This window comes from Vanacampus margaritifer, chromosome 18 (genome assembly GCF_051991255.1).
Source record: "Vanacampus margaritifer isolate UIUO_Vmar chromosome 18, RoL_Vmar_1.0, whole genome shotgun sequence".
NCBI classification, from domain to species: domain Eukaryota; kingdom Metazoa; phylum Chordata; class Actinopteri; order Syngnathiformes; family Syngnathidae; genus Vanacampus; species Vanacampus margaritifer.
Window position 1 is genome coordinate 6,385,506 of NC_135449.1, and position 18,702 is coordinate 6,404,207.

At 41.2% G+C, this 18,702-nt stretch overlaps 4 protein-coding genes and 1 long non-coding RNA gene across 17 annotated transcripts in view; 4 read left to right on the top strand and 1 right to left on the bottom strand.

Moving 5' to 3' along the window:
• LOC144038559 (uncharacterized) overlaps positions 1 to 3,060 on the top strand; it is a 40,471-nt gene extending 37,411 nt beyond the window's left edge. For 6 of the 11 annotated variants that reach the window (XM_077551128.1, XM_077551127.1, XM_077551129.1 and 3 more), the window contains 2 exons: positions 17 to 99; positions 1,770 to 3,060. In XM_077551128.1, the coding sequence (XP_077407254.1) occupies positions 17 to 99; positions 1,770 to 1,841 (155 nt within the window). In that variant the 3' untranslated portion in view covers positions 1,842 to 3,060. Of the gene's footprint in view, positions 1 to 16; positions 100 to 235; positions 335 to 427 lie in introns of all 11 variants that reach the window. The other 5 variants (XR_013289246.1, XR_013289245.1, XR_013289242.1 and 2 more) reach the window with 5 other exon arrangements.
• A 978-nt stretch (positions 3,061 to 4,038) lies between these two features.
• Positions 4,039 to 8,550, top strand: LOC144038399 (uncharacterized). Its single transcript, XR_013289219.1, has 6 exons — positions 4,039 to 4,186; positions 4,864 to 4,918; positions 6,462 to 6,547; positions 7,009 to 7,082; positions 7,977 to 8,059; positions 8,348 to 8,550. It is a non-coding gene; the product is annotated as an uncharacterized LOC144038399 (long non-coding RNA).
• Positions 8,551 to 11,659: 3,109 nt separating this feature from the next.
• On the top strand, positions 11,660 to 13,995 carry abi3b (ABI family, member 3b). Its single transcript, XM_077549901.1, has 5 exons — positions 11,660 to 11,802; positions 12,037 to 12,204; positions 12,300 to 12,479; positions 12,554 to 12,636; positions 13,275 to 13,995. Exons 1-5 carry the CDS (start codon positions 11,668 to 11,670, stop codon positions 13,795 to 13,797), a joined length of 1,089 nt encoding a protein of 362 aa, XP_077406027.1. The 5' UTR covers positions 11,660 to 11,667; the 3' UTR covers positions 13,798 to 13,995.
• Positions 13,996 to 14,019: 24 nt separating this feature from the next.
• The window catches only part of mpp2b (MAGUK p55 scaffold protein 2b), a 29,894-nt gene continuing 25,211 nt past the window's right edge, over positions 14,020 to 18,702 (bottom strand). For 2 of the 3 annotated variants that reach the window (XR_013289123.1, XR_013289122.1), the window contains 3 exons: positions 17,852 to 18,086; positions 15,645 to 15,947; positions 14,020 to 14,171 (listed from right to left, as the gene is read on the bottom strand). Coding sequence is in view for 1 of the 3 variants with exons in the window: in XM_077549900.1 (XP_077406026.1) it covers positions 17,910 to 18,086 (177 nt within the window). In the remaining 2 variants the exon portion in view is untranslated. Of the gene's footprint in view, positions 14,172 to 15,644; positions 15,948 to 16,667; positions 18,087 to 18,702 lie in introns of those variants that run through there. The other variant, XM_077549900.1, reaches the window with a different exon arrangement.
• On the top strand, positions 14,138 to 16,482 carry LOC144037972 (uncharacterized). The gene is made up of 4 exons (XM_077549902.1): positions 14,138 to 14,783; positions 15,303 to 15,347; positions 15,725 to 15,950; positions 16,034 to 16,482. The coding sequence occupies exons 2-4, from the start codon at positions 15,319 to 15,321 to the stop codon at positions 16,157 to 16,159; spliced, it is 381 nt and encodes a 126-aa protein (XP_077406028.1). The 5' UTR covers positions 14,138 to 14,783; positions 15,303 to 15,318; the 3' UTR covers positions 16,160 to 16,482.

The window sequence follows — 18,702 nt, forward strand, 5'->3', positions numbered from 1 at the left end:
TTCTCTCTCTCTGTAGACATCATGAAATCGAAAAGTAACCCCGACTTCATGAAAAAAGAACAAGCAGCCTCCAAATCGTCCCGAGGCGTCAGGTCAAAGGTTAGTGTCAACCCATTGTTGGAATCCACGTTTGGTCTCGTCTTTGTGTTCTACACGCGCAAGCCGCAAAATGCACTCACTACTCAAGTCGGAGTGGAGCCGTGCGTGTTTGTCATGTGTGTCTTTTGTCCACCAGTCTGTCACTGAACAGGTCTCATGGGACAGCTGACACCTCCCCCCTCCCCCATGTGGGTCTTAGGCCCTCCCCCCCAAACCCGCCCGAGATACGCCGTAGGTATATCGCAGTACAAGCATGATGTTGTAGAGCAACGCATCCTTTGCATGACCTCACCTCCTTTTCTGCCTTTTGGACGCACGCAACTCCCAGCCAGCTAATTGCACGAAAGATGACACGTCATTTTCCAACCACTGGGTTAGTGAACTTTGACCTGCGCCGGACATGAGAACCAGGCCGGAGTGCTTTTATCATCACACTTTTGCTGTCAAGCATGTTAGGGTCACAACTAAGCTTACAAAATTAGAATGCAGTGGTGCCTTCGCCGAACACTGACGTAAAAAAAAAAAAAGGTTAAAAATAGGGGTGGGAATCTTTGAATGTCTCCCGATTTGATTCAGAAATTTGGGTGTGCGATTCGATTATCATTATTAATAATTATTATTAATATCGAACAATTGTTGATTCAAAATGATGTCATTGACTGATTTTTGCTCCAATTTATAGATGTCGTAATAATCTTCTCCAGTCTGACTCGCTAATGCTAATTAGCGCGCTACTCACGGCAATTTTGTCACTCAAAAGAACGGAGCCACGCTGCGAAAAAAACAACTTTAATTGGAATAACTTGATCGTGACTTTTTCCTGCTACTCTCTAATGTGGCGACAACTTAACAGTGTATCAGACCGCGTGGAACCACACTGCCCCTCAGTGGCCAAATCGGGTAGAACATGAACAGCGCTCCCAATAAAGGCACACACACGGACAAAGGGAAGACGGTATCAAGTAATTTAAATAAAATCGATTTTGGGACATTTAAAATCTATTCTGAATCGCGATTCTTATGAGAATCGATTTATTGTCACACCCGAGTTAAAAAGTAATCAATAGATATTCTTTAATGGGTGTTCATTATGTACAATACTGTACGATGCTTTGTTTTAATTGTAATTTTTTTTTTTTAAAAAAGAGTAGAAATTAGTTTGGGCTACTGGAATGGATCAATTGTTATTGATTGCATCTATTTATAGATGCCAAATTTTATTAAAAAAAAAAAAAGTGTATTATATGTCATTATTAGTAGTTTAAACATTTCTGAATTTTAACCATTACTAATTTCATTTGGAAATTTGTGAATTTTGACAATCATAATCAATTTAGTAGTTTTATTTTCATATACTCTAATTGGATCTTGTGACATTCTATGTTTTCTTTTCAGTGTGGCCTTAACATTTGTCACATCTTCATCGCTCGGATGTATATTTGATTTGATTGATTAAAATATATTTTTATTATTGATGACGTCCCTGCAGTGGCGTTCAAAGCACGGCAGACGGTCCCTGGGGGAAAAAAAACCCCGTCAACAGTTGAAACCCTCATTCAAATTAGAAATGGGCGCTTGCCGGGGGCTTACCCGTCCGAACCATTTGTTGTTTTGAGTGCTTTTTCTTCCGCGTGTCCTCACACGTGTCTGTCCTGTGTTGTCCTCGGCAGAGCCTGAAAGAGGGACTGACCGTGCAAGAGCGCATGAAGCTGTTTGAGGCAAAAGATTCCAAAAAGATCTGAACGCCAACAACAACCCCGAAGCTTCTTTTCTCTTTGACCGGCCCTTGTTTTTTTGTTTTTTAATTGTTTTATTATAGATCAATATTTTTTTGTTTTTTTGCAACGACTACATACTCAACATAGGACAGGTTGGAGTGTCAAGTCGTTTTTTTTAACGCAAGAGCCCCTGCTCCAATGGAAGGCAAGTTTTTTGAATGTTAAAACGATTTTACTGGACTGAATAAAGAAGTTTCATATTTTAAAAAAAAAATCAAATAAAAATAAAAAATGAACGTATTTAATGTGTTGTTGGAGATGTGTAAAACGAGATGAGGGATTACGAAACTGCGTTTTTAATCATCTTCCCAGATGCCAAAATAGATCACACACACACACACAGTCTAAAATAATATATATTTCCTAATATCAAATATTTGTCTGCTGTATTTTATTATTGTTACAATTTATATATGGGAATGATTTTATTGTGTTTGGTGTACATAACTACTGGACGTACAGTATGTAAGCGCATGGTTTGTTGAGTGTTGGGGCATCTGCTGTATTATAAACTCCAGTTTGACTGATGGTGGAATTTGTGATGCTTATGTAAGAATTGTTTTTTTTTTTTTTTAAATAAACGGTCTATGTGCTGACGTAAGGAAAGGTTGGGATTGCACTTATAACTTGATTACTTGAGAAACTTTTTTTTTTTTTTGTGTGTGCGTGTGTCTCCAGTCAATGTTGTGATATTCGATGATTGCAGTGCTGAAAACGGACGTGCTGATTGGCTGAGGCTTCAATCTGACATTCGTCTTTTATTCAATATTGTGACAAATACACGTTAGGACTCCGCATGATTATATTGGATTCTATTTGGTACTTTGATGCTCCTACATAATAAGCTTTGTGAGTCCTACTGTTCTAAGCGTTACTGTGAGCTGCAATTCCGCGAAGCACTTGGCCTGACCCCTGACCTCTCACTTTCATTCTAGTTGTGCCTCAAGCCCTCAACCCAGTGAAGAACACAAACCGCTCGTGATCAATATATAATAAAGCCTGTGCAGCTATGGAAACACTGTATAGTATTCAAAATGCTTTGGAAATGTACATATATATATATATATGTGCCACATGGAACACTTGTGCTCTTGTATTAAACTTTGCTTATAGGCTCTATATGAATATTTTATATTTTAATTTGAATGTATAAAATGAAATAAATGTTTGGAACGTTTGTCAATAGTTGTCTCCTGTAATATTTTTACTGCCATTCGACAGGGCTTGAAAAGTAGGACTAACGTGCCTGTTTTTATATTTCATTGTCTTTTTGTTTTGTCTACTGTACATTAAATGTGTTCCACAAGGGGGCGTGACATCCTCCTGATTTGAACTTGCCAACCAGTGAAATCCGTAATCAGATTGTTCCTCAAACTGACACCTTGAGTAGAAATATATCGTTTTTTTTTTTGTTTTCTTCCGCATTTCGGTTTGAGGAAAATATCTGCTCTTAATTAGTACTCACTTTCCCTTTAAAAAAAATTTTGATTTGCATGTTAGATGTCATGATGGGCTTTATACATTATTTCAAGGCGGTTAAACTCCCATCAATTCCTACAATTTTTAAGTTTTAAGTTTTATGAATATTGGATGCCATGCCATTTGTTCATTTATGTATTTTTTAATGTATCTATTATCCTAAAATATTACTAACACATTTGACCCCAGGGATATTTGCCTCTAGAAAAAGATGTACATAAGATTGTTGACCCCGTTTTTGTGTGAGGCACTTCATTTGTTGAATACATAAAATGATTGATTATGTAACTTATCAGCGAGTTGACCTGCCCTCTGGCGCCACCGTCAGGCCTAACTTATTATAACGAATGTATCTTCAAAAGTTGTCATCCACATCTTCTCAAAGGATCTGACGACATTAATGGCCACTAGAGGATGATGTAGTGAAATACAAACAGTTGATTACGAAGCGTTAAAGATAACTAAGGAGCTCCATGCAGAGAAGTGCAATCCAAAGTTATTTTTTATCGTTATTGTGATTACCTTTGCCAAGCAACAATTTCCTCGGTAAACCAAAGCGGTCATCATGACGAGTCACCAGGCGGCGTTAACGTGCAAAAAGGCCGTTTAACAAGCACAAGAAGAAGGTTGACTTTTCATCATCATCAGCAGCAGCAGCAGCAGCAGCAGGTGTGCTTAATGAAGCCAATATAGCCACACCTGTGCGGCTATAAGGCGACTCGTCAGCTAAGTGAGCACACCAGCAAATGTTTGTGGCTTGTTCCCGGTTCTCACGACGATGTGTTGTTTGTTGCAGGATTTTCCACACTTGAGACACGACAGCGTTTAAGGTTTGAGCCCATTACAATTCCTATCACTGTGCTTTATTTAGCGTATTGTGTTCTTTGTGGCTTTTTTTTTTCTCTCAAATGTCTTTATTTTAAAAGCTGGCCGGCTTGTGTGTGTGTTGGAAATAGAACAGGAAATGTTGTTGTCAAATATTGTGTTCATTTTATTAATGGTGGTATGTAATTGTGTATTTTATGTACGAGTTCGTTGTCTGTACATTTCTAGTACGAAGATAACTTGTTCGTAGGGAGGAAAAAAAACGTTTTTTTTTTTTTTTTCGTCTCCACTGTCACGTTTTCTCATTAAAAACCATTGCAGAGTAATTTAGACTGTTTGTGGTATCATACTTGGAAAAGTGATTTCTAAACAGCCGTCTCGTCTTTTGTTACGATTTTTTTTTAAAGCTCAATTTGGTAAAATCATATGTTTGGCCTCATTTTGACGGTGTTTTATTTTGAAAATCCTGATATTGGTGAGGCATTTGTGGTTGTTTTTTGGTACTGCAAGTCCACGCCAACTAGGAATCATCGCAGCAGGGGCAATTCCAAAAGACTCGCGAGACTTGTCTTTGGAGTAGAATCTTTCCGCTCCCCGGCCAATGAGAAGCTTCTTATTGCAGAGCAGCTTGAGCCAATACACAACTCTCAACCTCCGCCTTTCTCCTTTTTTTGTGTTTCAGGATTGTGGAGTCACCAGATTTGGTCGAGGGCGGTACCAAGAGGAACTGGACCAAGGTATTGAGTGAAAGTGTTTTTGGGGGGTTTAATAAAGAAGAAAAGGAAAAGAAGTAGTTTGCTGATTTGTAGCTAGGATTGGGACATGATGAGTATTCAGCCCAAAAATAAAAAAGGCTTTTCCAAAGTATCATATACAGCTTACATATAAAAGTAGAATTGATGTCATAGTTCAAGTGTTTCAAAACGGATCAAATAAGGACATGTAAAATGAATGCAACTTACATTTGACCGCATGATTGTTTTAGTAACAATAAATATTTGATTTCCTCATTGACTAAATTATTCAACCCCTTTAGTCACATCCGTACTTGGTAAGTAGTACAACACTTTTTGGGCGTTCCAACATCTTTCAGGTGCGAAATGCGGCTTGACACGAGCTTCTTGCGTCCATCTCCAGTTCTCTTTGCTTATTGGGGGGGGAAAGGCCTCCGCTTCTTTCACATCATTGGTCTTGTGTTGGCCAACTTTCTTCTTCACGCCTCATCAGAGGTGATCTTTTGAAGTGGCGGCCACTTCGCAATCTTCCCGCACTTTGGCTGCAATCAAGCTCGGGTAGATTTTGCGGGTATGCTTGGAATGGTTGGCCTGTTGGAAGGTTCGATGTCTTGACTATGAAATTGACAGCCACGATCTCCTGGTTGAATTGATGGTACCTGGCACATGCTGGGAGGTTCCTTGTATTTGAAGAAGCAAAACGGCCACGGTGGAGGACTGTCGCACTCTTTGGTTGGGAAGGTGCACTTCTTGTTTTTTCCTTTTCCAGACAAGTTGATGAAAGTTTAAATGTTGTCTGGTTGCTCTTGAGAAGAACATTCCACAACCTGCTCGGCTGCCATCCGGGGATTACACCACCACCACCTTTTTGCACCCAGGAAGCATTTCCACTGTTCCTTTAAAACTAGCTAATTATGCCTTCAGTTGTCTTGACTCTTTGCTTATGAAGGAAAATGACCCTGGTCTTCACCATTTTTGCAAAGACACCGCTGACTGTATGGAAGGAGGAAGAATATCACATTTTGTTGACATTAGCTTAATTTTTGACTGTCAAGGTTCTGTTGACACGCGCAGGTGTTTGCTACACCTGTGGGGAAAAAGTGTTGGTTGTAAAGTGTATATTTTTAAGGGGTTGAATAATTGTTTTAAATGACATTTGTTGGTATATAACAGAAAAGAATGTATTGTATGTGATAAGTTTATTTAAAAAAAATTTTTTTTGATCTGATGTAATGAGAAAAGTGTAAAACATGCTAGAACACTTATTTGCAGAGGGGTGAAATAATTTAGAACAAAACTGTATGTACCTGAACTATTTAAAAAAAAAAATAAATAAATAAATTTTTTTGAACATGGGAAGCACAGCAACGTTATCTAAAATACTGTATCATATTTTTTGCAAAAATCTACCCGTCTAACGGGAACACATTAGGTTTATCTTGGTTACTTTAGGGTGTAATGTTGATTTTTGTACAGTGCCTTTTGTAGAAATTGGCTCTCTTATAAAGTGTGTGTGAGATTTTTGTTCCTGTGATTTGTGTTGCAGGGCAGATGGGTGGAGCTGAAGGAGCACCAAACTAATCTCGGTTTAGTTTGACATTGCGGGCTGATGAGCCGGCTGAGACACACCAGGTAACACTAGTTCACACGAAAAACAAAAACTTCCTTCCTACATTAGCCTTGACTCCATTCCCTGTTTGACGGGTGGAAAAGGCGTCACTGGCCGGCTGGCAAGCAGGTCAGTCGCGTCCCTTTTTTTTGCGGCTGGTCTGCTTGCCGGTCGGTCAGTGATGCCTTTTCCACCCGTCGCCACACGGGGAATGGAGCTAGCTTGCTAGCTAGCTAGCTAAGATTGGCTAAGCTAACCGAGCTAGCTTGCTTGCTAGCTAAGATTAGCTAAGCTAATGGAGCTAGCTTGCTAGCTAAGATTAGCTAAGTTAACGGAGCTAGCTTGCTTGCTAGCTAAGATTAGCTAAGCTAACCGAGCTCGCTAGCTAGCTGCCGCCTCGTTGCGGAGTAAATGGGGGACAGGAGGTTTGAGATTTGAACCTACTGTGTAGTGTTTAATTTTGTTCCTGCGAACTGTGTTGCAGGGCAGATGGGTAGCGAGCAGAACCAATTCATCTTGGTTGTCTTTGACGTTGCGGATGATGAGGCACGAGAGCAGGTAACACTAAGTTCACATGACCCAAAATAAATGTCACATTCTGTTTTCCGTCTCTCCTTCCTTCCCACACTCGTCATGGCTCAATCCATTTCCTGTGACGTGTCTGGTGGCGAGGCAATGTGGGCGAGCAGCCAACCTGCTTGCTAGGATGCCATCGGCAATTCTCGGCACATCCAGAGATTGGGACATGTTGAGTATTCAGACAAATAAACAATATTTCAAAAGTACAAATCGTGTGTTATAGTATTTATTTAGCTACCTCCCTTCCTAGTTGACGATGTTAGCCTGAGCAGCTAATTTGTTCAGTCCACTGGCTCCGGAATGTTATTGAAGCACTAAAATGAGGTTAATTGATATGGAAATGGCGATTAAAAGTGAGGAGTGAGTAAATTATTGTTTTTGCATGTTGTGCCAAATGTTACAAGAATGATAGATGAGAAGGGAAGGTTTATTCTTTAGTTTGGTTCATTGACATACCAACTACTCAAATGGAGGCTGGAAGCCTAGTTACTGTATTTGATAACGCATTAGTGAGTATAATGTTTTAAAGCGGTATTCTTACTCCTACTGGTAAATCATGCTGTTTGTACGAAGTTGTCTCAAATGTCCTATTTTGATATTGTGAATGTATCCTGAGAAATGTCGAGTGGTATGGTGGCCTTGCCTCCTAGTGGTCACAACACGTAAGTACAGTCTTCGATTGGAATTGTTTCAATTCCAGTCTTTAATTCAATGTTATTTGGACGTTGTTTCATATATTTGTAGCATGTTTTCAAACTTATTTTTAGTAATGATAATATGCAATATAATTGCTGCAGATGGGCAAAAACACATCAAGCATTTAAGGGCGGTGATTGGTGCATTGTGTAAACTCTATTGAACATGTGATTGTAGGACAGAGTGGACGTTGCCCCCACAACCATTGCTGTGGGTTCAATACCTGACTCTTGAGTGACCATGACATCAATGCTCCATCAGTTAAGTGTGAAGCAAAACTTGATATGCCTTAATAGTGGGGGGGAAATTGGTAGCATTTTCGGTAAAGAATAGTATAACTGTACTTAACGAGAATGAGGTTGAATTCATTCTCGTTAAGTACAGTTATAGAACATAAGCTAAAAATTTACTCTACAATTGTGATAACCATGTAATTTAACTCAGAAATACTTTTCTATTAGCACACATGCATGGCTATTGCAAAAAAAAAAACTAAATGTATTGGGCCAAATCTTGTCTCTCTAATGCTGTACTGTCATCCTCAACAGGTGCAGGATCCACCATACTTGCGTAAGTCGCAAGTGAACATTTCTAATGCTGTTTCACTTCTTTGGTACAAAGGACCTCATGGCAGGAACAACCACAAAGAGTGAAGACAGCAGTGTTGGAGAAAGATGTTTCTCAGCTAGCCAGTAGCTGCAATGTTTTGTACTTTGTAGAAAATTCTTCATTAAAGACATTACTTACTCCCCACTTGTGTTTGTCTAATATTGATCAGTGCCAAAATAAATCACTTATGATGTTGGCATTGAAAGTACTTAGTATAAAATTTCATTTCCCCACTCAAATGACCTTGAAAGTTGTGGGTGACTTATTAAAAACTATTGGAAAAGTTGCACCCTAAATATCCACACTTTGCATCTAGTGATACTCTAAAAATGAAATGCATCCCAGGTGTTTCTTTTATAGTATGCAGATACACATTTTAACCTTTCCAGAAGAAACTTGAAGAGTACTCTAAAACAGTTACTGAAAGCTTGTCACTCATTGAGTTGCAAACCAAGGGTGACTGTCTAAAGAACTGCAAGTTATGTCTATTGCTCAAACACCAAAAAATGCTTTCAAATATTTGTCTTTATTTGGGATACATTTATTCTTGCCAAACTTTTCACCATTGGCCTCATCTGGTGCTTCTCCACCCATGCAAAGACTTGGCACTAACACTGGAAGACAAATTACAGCCTGGGACATTTATATTTTGTATGTGCACTCTTACCTGGCCTTCAGACTCCTCCACCATGCAGCAAACTTCTGATGACCTGGAAAAAATGCAGCTAAAGACACTGAAAAGTGCAACCATTAACTCTTTCTATTTGGGTATCATTTTCATGGGGTGGGGTGCTCTAGCTGAAAATTGGCAACTGTGGCTATAAGATAGCAGTTTTACAACTCAGAGATAGGTGTTTGAGGCCAAGGCAGATATTTATTAAACAAAAAATACCTCATTTAGGGGGAAACAAACACTGTTAAACAAAAGGTGGCATGTCTAAACTACAAAAAAGCACTCCTTAACTAAAACAATACTGTGGCTATACAAAGTTACAAACCAAAGTTCTCACAAGAGACAGGACAACAAGGCCGAGGGCTGTGACTGGCTCTGACGAAAACTCTTCGGCACAAGCTGGGGGGGACCATTTAACACATTAGGGTGATGGGGAAACAGGTTGACACCACACGAGGAAGGGCAAGTGACCTGAAACAAAATGAGTCAGAATTTTCAAAATAAAACAGGAAATGACAAGACAACCTCACCGCAGCGTGACACTTCATTTGTTGTTACATTACTTAGCGCAAGGGTGTGTTTCTTTTTTGTCTCGCCATTTGAATGTGCCCTAAGAGGGCAGACAGTACAGCCAAAAGGACAATTCACACATTTTATTTCAACACCTATCTGAAAACATTGCTATGTGAGCTACAAATCTCTGACGCCACAAGTGTAAACAGCACACTTGTTTTATTTCTTTGCTCTCACTCGATAACTGAAGCAATGATTCGGTAATTCCGGGAAATAAGTCATTGGCCCCATCAAATACTGGATTTTTTTTTTTTCCCCCCCGTGCGTTCCGTTTAATTTTATTCAGGATTAGCCTTACTTTGAAGCATGGTGCATATTTCAGCTCCCCTCCCTATGTGGCATTAAAATGTGCACAACATTTGGACTAATGGCGACCACATGTTAAACTAACCTATTCAATTCCCAGAGGTGCGTCATGTAAGCTAACCAAGTAAACATTTAAAAGACCGGAGAAAGAAGCTAACGACAACATCTATGCTAGCTGAAGTAACATGTGGCAACGTTGTGCTCAAACAAACGCTCCTGTGTCCCTAACGCCGTGACTATCTTGGCAACAAACCAAACCGGTGCTCTGTTTGGCTGACGGTCGCCATCTTGCCGCACCTGCCTCCAAATTACCGCGCAGGCTTCGTTTGGCTGACGGTCGCCATCTTGCCGCACCTGCCTCCAAATTACCGCGCGGGCTTCGATTGCGAACCACCGCCACCTACTGCACAGGGGTGTAACGCAACAATATCACTTTTTCTAATTTTGCTATGTATCACGGACAACAATATCACTGCAGAAATTTGCCGATACATTTTGCTATCACTTAGCAGTTTGGTTCTTATCGTGGTTACCTTTTGTTGTTGTACATGTAAAATAGTTACCCTCGTCCGGTGGTTCTTGGTGCCTCTCACTCCACTGCCGCCCTTTGAGGAAAAAATATCATTAAAAACAACCGGCGCTAATCCTGCTAACTATGTCTTTGTGAGAAAATGCAACTACACTACTAACGTTTGCTGGTGTTCTCACTTCACTGGCAGTCGCCATCTTGCCGCACCCGTGGATTGCACTTCATGAATCGCCTTGTTGCACACCTGACACCATTTGAGCTGCAGGCCGGGCCAATCTGGCTTCTTCTTCTGCTTGTTCGGCTAAAAAAAAATACATAACATGCAGAGAATACTAATTACACTACGGCGAATGGCCAGCCACAATAAGGATAAGATGAGGAAATGAAAGTGCACTTACGAATGCTAAAGTTGAGATGATGGGGTTGGGAATGCGAAAAAAAAAAGTCTGCCATTTAATAACAAATATAGGTTGGCCAGCAATAAAAGCCGTTAAATGCTAAATGGTGGCGCCGGCGGTGAGGTGGGTGCCTCGTGTCCAAATCCTGCAACAAGCAAAACGTCCTTGTGAGAGATGTCCACGACACAGACTGACAAACATTTGCTCTTATGCTCACCTGGCGATCATCATCCTGCCGCACCTGTCTCCTGATTAGACTTGCTTTGCACACTAGCGCCACCCAGTGACCGGCGGTGATGACTGACAGGTCGTAAACGGCAAGCCGTGACTGCTTTTTATATGCCGTGCAGGGTCTTGAACCGGAAAGCAACTGGTCGTCATATCATGCAATAGCAATTGGGGACGTGTCTGCTTTGTGTTGATGTATAGCCTTGAAGTGTGAGCGGGAGCGTGATCGTAAGGTTGTATTTGCGCTTTAAATGCTGCTGCTAATTATTGTGGTTATAGTTTTTATATTGTGGCCGACTTGACATGGGTTATTAATTATGAACTTCGTCCTAGATTCGTAAATATGCCGAAAGGTTCGCGCTTGTCTTTTGGGGTTACACTGCTCTCTAGTGGACAAACATTGTCAGTGTTTTCCACCCTCGTCCCACCCTCCTCAGCGGATCAGAGCTACGCCTCTATCAGACCCCACAACCTTCCTTCCTTCCTTCGACTTCAAGTAGCAACATGAAGTAGTCTGAACTTTTGAAGCAAAGGATTTCATTTGAAGGACCAATGGCGGACACAAAAAACATTTCTCAGGTTATTTCTCAGATTTTCGAAGAAGCGCCGACGGCCAGGAAGAAACTGATTGACAACCAGAGCAACCTGCAGCAAGTTGCAGACTACTGCGAAAACAACTACCTGCAGGTGACAAATTGCCATCTATAATACAATCGTAATGAGGTGCCAAATAGTTGAATGCCTGTGTCGCTTTTTAAAAATAAAATTGCTGTCTAATTTGAATGGTAAGCACTGTTGTTTTAGATTAAGTGTTGTAACATTATTATTTAATGACCAGCATTCCATCTCAGTAATTGTACTCAGGTAGACTATTTAGGTACTTTTCCACCGATGCAGTGCGTTTGTTATGATATCCTGCAGTCGGAGGAACCAACAAAGGCTCTGGAGGAGGCCAAAGCTTTGGCCGTTCAAGCCTTGGCCAGCGTCGCCTATCAAATCAACGGCGTGGCCTCCTTGCTTCTCCGACTACTTGATTCTCAGGCCATGAGAGTCAAAAACATGGAGTCCTCAGTCAACCTCATGTCACTGGTGAGAAGCGCCCGTCGCTATGGAAACATCATTCACAGTGCCCGCTTTTGGGTTTCGGTCCTTGGTTCCTGCCTAAGTTTTCCCCTTCGATCCAGGCTGCTTCTATCCACTACGAGAAAGTGGCCAGGAGAGAAATCAGCGTCTTCACTACATCCAAAAACAACGCACGTGCCAAGCTGGTGGCTCCGCCCGCTTCGGGCAGGGAGCTCGAGAGAAGCTATTCCCGAGTACCCATCTCGTACTCCGGCTTCGACGCCACTGGACACAGTTTCCAGGTAAATTGGCTACGTTAAAGGTCAGGTCAAGTGTGAAGGAACGATGTCATCCTCTGGCAACCCCCTCCTCGCAGGTCCCCCAGGAGCCCCCGAGAAGCAGGGCAGGAACCTCCGACAGCACACTAAGCAATGCAGATGCCGCTACCTACGTCAACCAGTACTTTTTTTGTTTTTTATATTCATGTATATATGCTGACATCTCCCCCAACATATGTGGGGAAATTGGCGTGCGGTTATCCGGCTTCTAAAAGGAATCTGAAAAAATTAAATAGCAAAGACAGGAAAAGCCTAATAGAACATATGGAGCTTTTGGAACATTTGTTTTTCTAGCATGTCAAGTTTTTTTTTTAGGTATATTTCGGTTTTCATTTGGCACTATGCAAATGTCATAATTTAGAGCTGTGCCATTTATAAATAAATGTTGCTGAGGACTTAATATATTATTATGTTACTGTATTATTCTTATGGTGAAAACCTGATGTGCTACAGAAAATATATGATGACAGATTTGGGATCAGTGCAAAAAAACAACCTCTACCTAAATTTTCTTAGTTGTTATACATATGTATAGAATATTTCCTCATTTCACTTTTTTTTTTCTATTCTGCGGCCCTATTACTTAGTCAAAATTATCATAGGATGGGTGATTTCATTTATGAACTACTTCATTCCATTATTTTTAATTCACTGCTTATTTAACTAACATTTAGCACACCTTTTTCTATCATTTTTATACTGCCTTCTATGGCTCGAACCTCAGCACATTTTTCATTTTCTTTTCATTTTTGGCTGCAGATCCAACCAAGGCATTGCCGTGCCTCTTCCATCAGTCCCCACCTTGCCTGATGACGCCAACCTCACAGATGACCTCCCTCCTCCTCCGCCACCTCAAACTACACTAGACGCCAGTTCGCCTGGTCCTCCTCCTCCTCCTTCTCCCCCTAATATGGACATTGGCCTGCCCCCTCCGCCTTGCCTGACCTCACCAACATGTCTGCCGCCACCTCCCCCGCTGCCGCCAAGCAACCTCTGCTCACCTGTCTCCCTTCCCCCTCCGCCTCCTCCTGTTACAGGAGCGTCTCCTCTTCCTCCTCCACCCCCGCCACCTCCTGTTGCAGGAGGTGCCCCACTTCCTCCTCCACCTCCGCCTCCTCCTGTGATGGGAGCTGCCCCCACTCTTCCTCTGCCGTCGCCCACTGCCACTTCCAGTATTGTGCCGCCGCCACCTCCTCCCCCTCCTCCACCGCTGCCCACTGCCACTTCCAGTATTGTTCCGCCACCTCCTCCCCCTCCACTGCCGCCACCTGTGCTACATTAGCATCCACCTTTTTTTTTTTTTGTTCTTATGGACAATTTTAAAATCTTCGATGAACTGAGCATGCCGTTTTTTGGGACTGTGGGAGGAAACTGAATTTGGTCTACAAGTTGTTAAGTGCTACAGATTTGGCCTGAATGGTGCTATGCTAATAAACTTTGCATGTCTTGCCTTGGCAATAATAATAAAAAGAAAAATGTAGGTATGGGCCTTGTGATACAATAGGAAGGCAGCAGAGATACCATCAACATGTTTCAACACCGGCCTCACAACATTCCAGAAACAAGCTCAAACAGGGATGCATGTTTCCCCTTCTTCATTACCTTACCCTTTCCTTGGTAGGTCACCACGCGTTTCCATTTTTTTTCGGAGCCACCCTGGGTAAAAAAAAAAAACAGCACGGTAATGATAAATCACACTGATAATATAAAAATAACTTAAGTGGTTTTCAGACATGCAGGAGAAAACTATACGTCAAGATGATAGTAAGGAGAAGGAGCCAGATGGACGGTCATGCAAAGGCACGCTCCTGTGTGCCAATGTGACATTTGTCCTTATTACTCCGGGAGCAAGAAATAACGTTCACGATGCCCCGTCAAACATCCCATCAAATTGCGCTGATGTCCTCCCCTATACTGCGCACAACCACTAGAGGGCATTTTTCCATGTCAACTGTGACGTCTTACCCAGTATTGGATATTAATTCTACCCGGGTCAATTGAGTCGATCCAATTCATCAGCATTAAACAGCACGGCGAGCATTATTTCTTTTTTTTACTTATGTGTAACATTCATTGAGCAACACAAACTTGTGATACGCGCCCAGGATGTGTCTTAAGCAGGAAGTTGAAGTCCTGTGGCTTTAAACGAGACAATAACGCTGTAAAAAGTCGTCTTGCGCTGTGGACGCATTGCGAGTGACATATTACCCTTTTGGAGCCACGCACAGTTCAGGACATTTCAGGTTATGTTTGGAATTTCTCCATAAGGTAAGGCTCAATATTATACATTGGAATATATTTTTGGGTTAAGTGTATTTTGTTTTTAAGCTTTTACCTGAGTTATATGGACCCAGCAGATACTGAAAGGTGCAATGAGCAGACGATTTATAGGATGAAGGTCCAAAGAGTATGTTGCTCATTCATATTACATTTTCAATGATACACCTTTGTGATTTTTTTTTAAAAGTGTTATTGTTGGTGTCAAGCCCGCAGGTTCATCATAGGTCACACAAAAGTGTCAGTTTGAACCCAATTTGTTCTAGTTTGGGAGGATAAAAGGGGGCGTGGCACAATATGTTGGCACATCGAAGCGCCTGCAAGATGTATTTACTTTTTTAACTTCCGGCTTGATTGTTTTGTGGTGATCAAAGTTTACATCATGATCAAAATGGACTGTACATGGTTTGATTGTCTTTACTGTATAAATGTTCATTTTGCTGTTTTAGCATGCGTCATGCACAGTGAAGCGCTATATTCAGTTGTTTTTTTCTGTTTTGTTTTCAACAGTGTCTGTGTGGGAGCCATGACCTTCGTGAATATATTTCAGTATTTGTGAGTAGTCCCTGTGAGGAATATTACGGCGGTGTCTTGAGATACGAGTGACCCAACTTACAAGTGTTCTGATATGAGAGCTGTCATTTGGACACATTTACAAAATTACATGTGTTTTCCATAACTATGAAAGCCATAGCTTAATGTTAATGCGTAATGGGAAATGACATAGCTGGGCTAATGAGTAGCATTTATGTGACGTCCTAAGCTAAGGATTTCCTTTTTTTTTTTTTTATCCTCTTATGATTATCTATTCATTTTTAAATATTTTCCGATACGAGTACTTTTAATTACTACCTTAGTCACACGGAGCAAATTCTACTCGTATCTCTAAGCGGCGCTGAACAACAATCTCATGGACATTGACTTCTTCCCAGATTCCCGAGCTTGGTGGTGTCCATCGCTGTGGTGCTGCTTTGCTTCTACTTGCAAGCCAAGAAGAAGCGAGCGGCGTATGATGTCACCGTGGCAACCGTTCAAGAGGACAGCGGCGTCTCCATCCAAGCCATTTCGCTAGGGGGAGGTCGGGAGGTCGCGGAGAGACATTACGACACACTCCCGCCGCGCTGCAGCACCAATGACCTCCCGCCACCTTACTCACTGGTGGGTTGAAAAAACAAATATATATAAATGTTAAATTAGCGCATTACCGTTAACCTTAAGTATCAAATTAAATTATTTTCCAGTTTGACCCCAAACTGGCGAGCGCCTGGCCAGGCGGCCCACCCCCGGCTTATGAGATGTATCCAATCACGTTGCCTGTGGCTCCTCATCACTGGAGGACCCCCTCGACACATAGTGTTTCGCGATGAACGTATTTTGTTGCTCTGCATCCAAGATTGAATATCAAGAAGTTGCCGTCTACACACACGCCAACACTTGTCTTTGAGTGCTAGGATGGTCTTTATTACAATGCACTACTTATGAGTCGAAGGTGAAAATAAATATGTATTGTGGAGGTCGCCTGTAGTGTTGGAACAGGTTTTGAAATATGCGATGAATGAATCCTTGGCTTTTTGAAACACGTTAAGGCAAAAGTATGTGTCGTACGTCACAAATAACATCAACTGCAACAGAGCATGAAAAGCTAACACATGTTTGTCTTTACCTTTCTGCTGAGATCATGTCGACTTGGGTTTGCTATTCTCAGCGCTACAAACAGAAGTACATCAAGCAGGTTTGTGGTCAATAAGTGGATATTGGCTCGCTTTCTACCGTTTTGCGTGTCAAACGTGCTCTATTGCTGTTTGTTTTCCAGATGAGTGAAGAAACAGTAAAAGTAAAAGCACATTTCTCAACAAATACAATCATACTATAGGATGAGGTGGTAAAATACATCAAATTTAATACAAATATCACATTTGGTATGTCACCATCACCTACTTGTCTGTCTTAGAGCAATCCAATGTAAACATTACACTACATTAAGGATTTAAGATTTGGAGGGCTAAAAGATAAATGGACCCTTTCCACATAACTGACCTCGCTACAATACATGACGCTTTACAAGGAATGGGCATTCAATTGCATTTTCTTGATCATCTATGGGGAAACATAATCAATGAACGGATTAACCCCTAGGCGTTATTTTGACCATTTTTTGGCTTTTTGTTGTTCTGACCAAGCCATTTCAAAATAAAATACTGCCCACAGGTTAAATGTTAATTTAGACTTTTTTTTTTATGGGATGGGAGAATCTGAATGTTGTATGGAGCAAACATAATGCTCTATCTATTGCTGTTCTAAGACTGAATCAACAGCACCCCTGCTGGCTACAGCCAAGTACTACACTCCTTTTTAACCCAGTTGCGTCTCAGGGTACGCTTAGTGTTTCGTGGCAGTTCTTTACAGGATCAATTGGGGAACCGATCCTCCGTTATTTGCCGTTTTTGTGCCCAGTCCATATATAAGTACTGCTCTGGCGCCCTCTTGTGGCATTTTGGTGCCAAGGAACAACACTGAACACAAATGCAAACGCAACACTTGATTTTTGCTCTCATTTTCCTTAAACTGAACGCAAAGATTTAAGACTGTTTCATGTTTCTCTTTCATTGCTCAGGAATGTAACTAAATTTGTGTTTGTGAACACTTCCCGAAATAACACATCTACCTCAAGGGTGTGACATACTGAGGTAACTAACAATTATTCTGACATTTGTGAACAGCATTTGAGAGCTTTAAGCCATTTTATGTGCATAGAAAAAGTCTTACATCTTTTTGTCCAGCTCATGAAACAGAAGCAACAACAAAACTTCTTTTTTGGGTTCCGTTAAGTTGACGTGATGGTTAGGAGCTGTCTGATAGTAAAGTAGTGCTTTGCTGCCACCTTGTGGCATCTTTAGACAATTATAAAACCTTTTTTTTCTTTTCCCAAGGGAGTGTCAATCAGTCCCACACAAGTGCACCCACACTCGCGCAATTGCAACAAAAACCGAGAGCCGACTCTTTCTAGAACCGTTTCAATACCAACAGAATGATGACAAATTAAGTACAACACCACTTACATTCCCGCCTCTGAATGGCGCAATGCGGGTCAAATGAAATGGTCCGGCGCGGTCCAGCTCAAAAGACCCAGCTGACGGGCACCCACTGCTGCTCGTTTGACAGTTTTTCCATGGCGGCGCGGAGACCTCGGAACGTGACTTCTAGGCCGTCGTTGACGATGCAGAGGTCAAAGTAATGTTCGTAGGCCCTCTTGATGCGCTCGCTCTCGTCCACCGTCCTCTTGAGTTCCGAGTCCTGAAGAGTTTGGGGGGACATGTTAGGTCACGTGGGGCGCCTTCATTAATTTGCACTAGTGTTAATTTCGTTAACTAAACACAAATATTTTCGTCAACACTTATTTTTCGCCGGACAAAAACTACACTAGACTAAAACCCTCTTTAATAAAAAAAAATATAATAATGCATTTTCGGCGACTAATGAAGACGAGACGAAAATGTACTTCACTTCATATAAAAAGTGGACTAAAATCTTTGGACATTTTTGTTCATGAACAAAGACGAGATGAAATTGATATGATTTTGTAAAATCTGACTCACTGACTCAAATAAAAAACCTGAATGCTTTAAAAAAAAAATTTACTCACTTAAACTACATTTATTGTTTACAAAACTAAGTACTACTAACTATAAATAGAGCGAAAAATGTTCTTCTTTTTTAGTCTTAGGTAATTGATTCAATACATGAGCCTTTGGGGTTGATTTTTATTGTGATTTTAAGTATATTTATTTCGATATGAACCTGGATGAGGACGTTAGAAAGTGACATCATCTAACAGTAGCCAATAGAAAAGCGCATTCAGATGACGTCGTTCCTAGCTGACAATTTTGCATGCTTGACTTTTGGCTCTCCT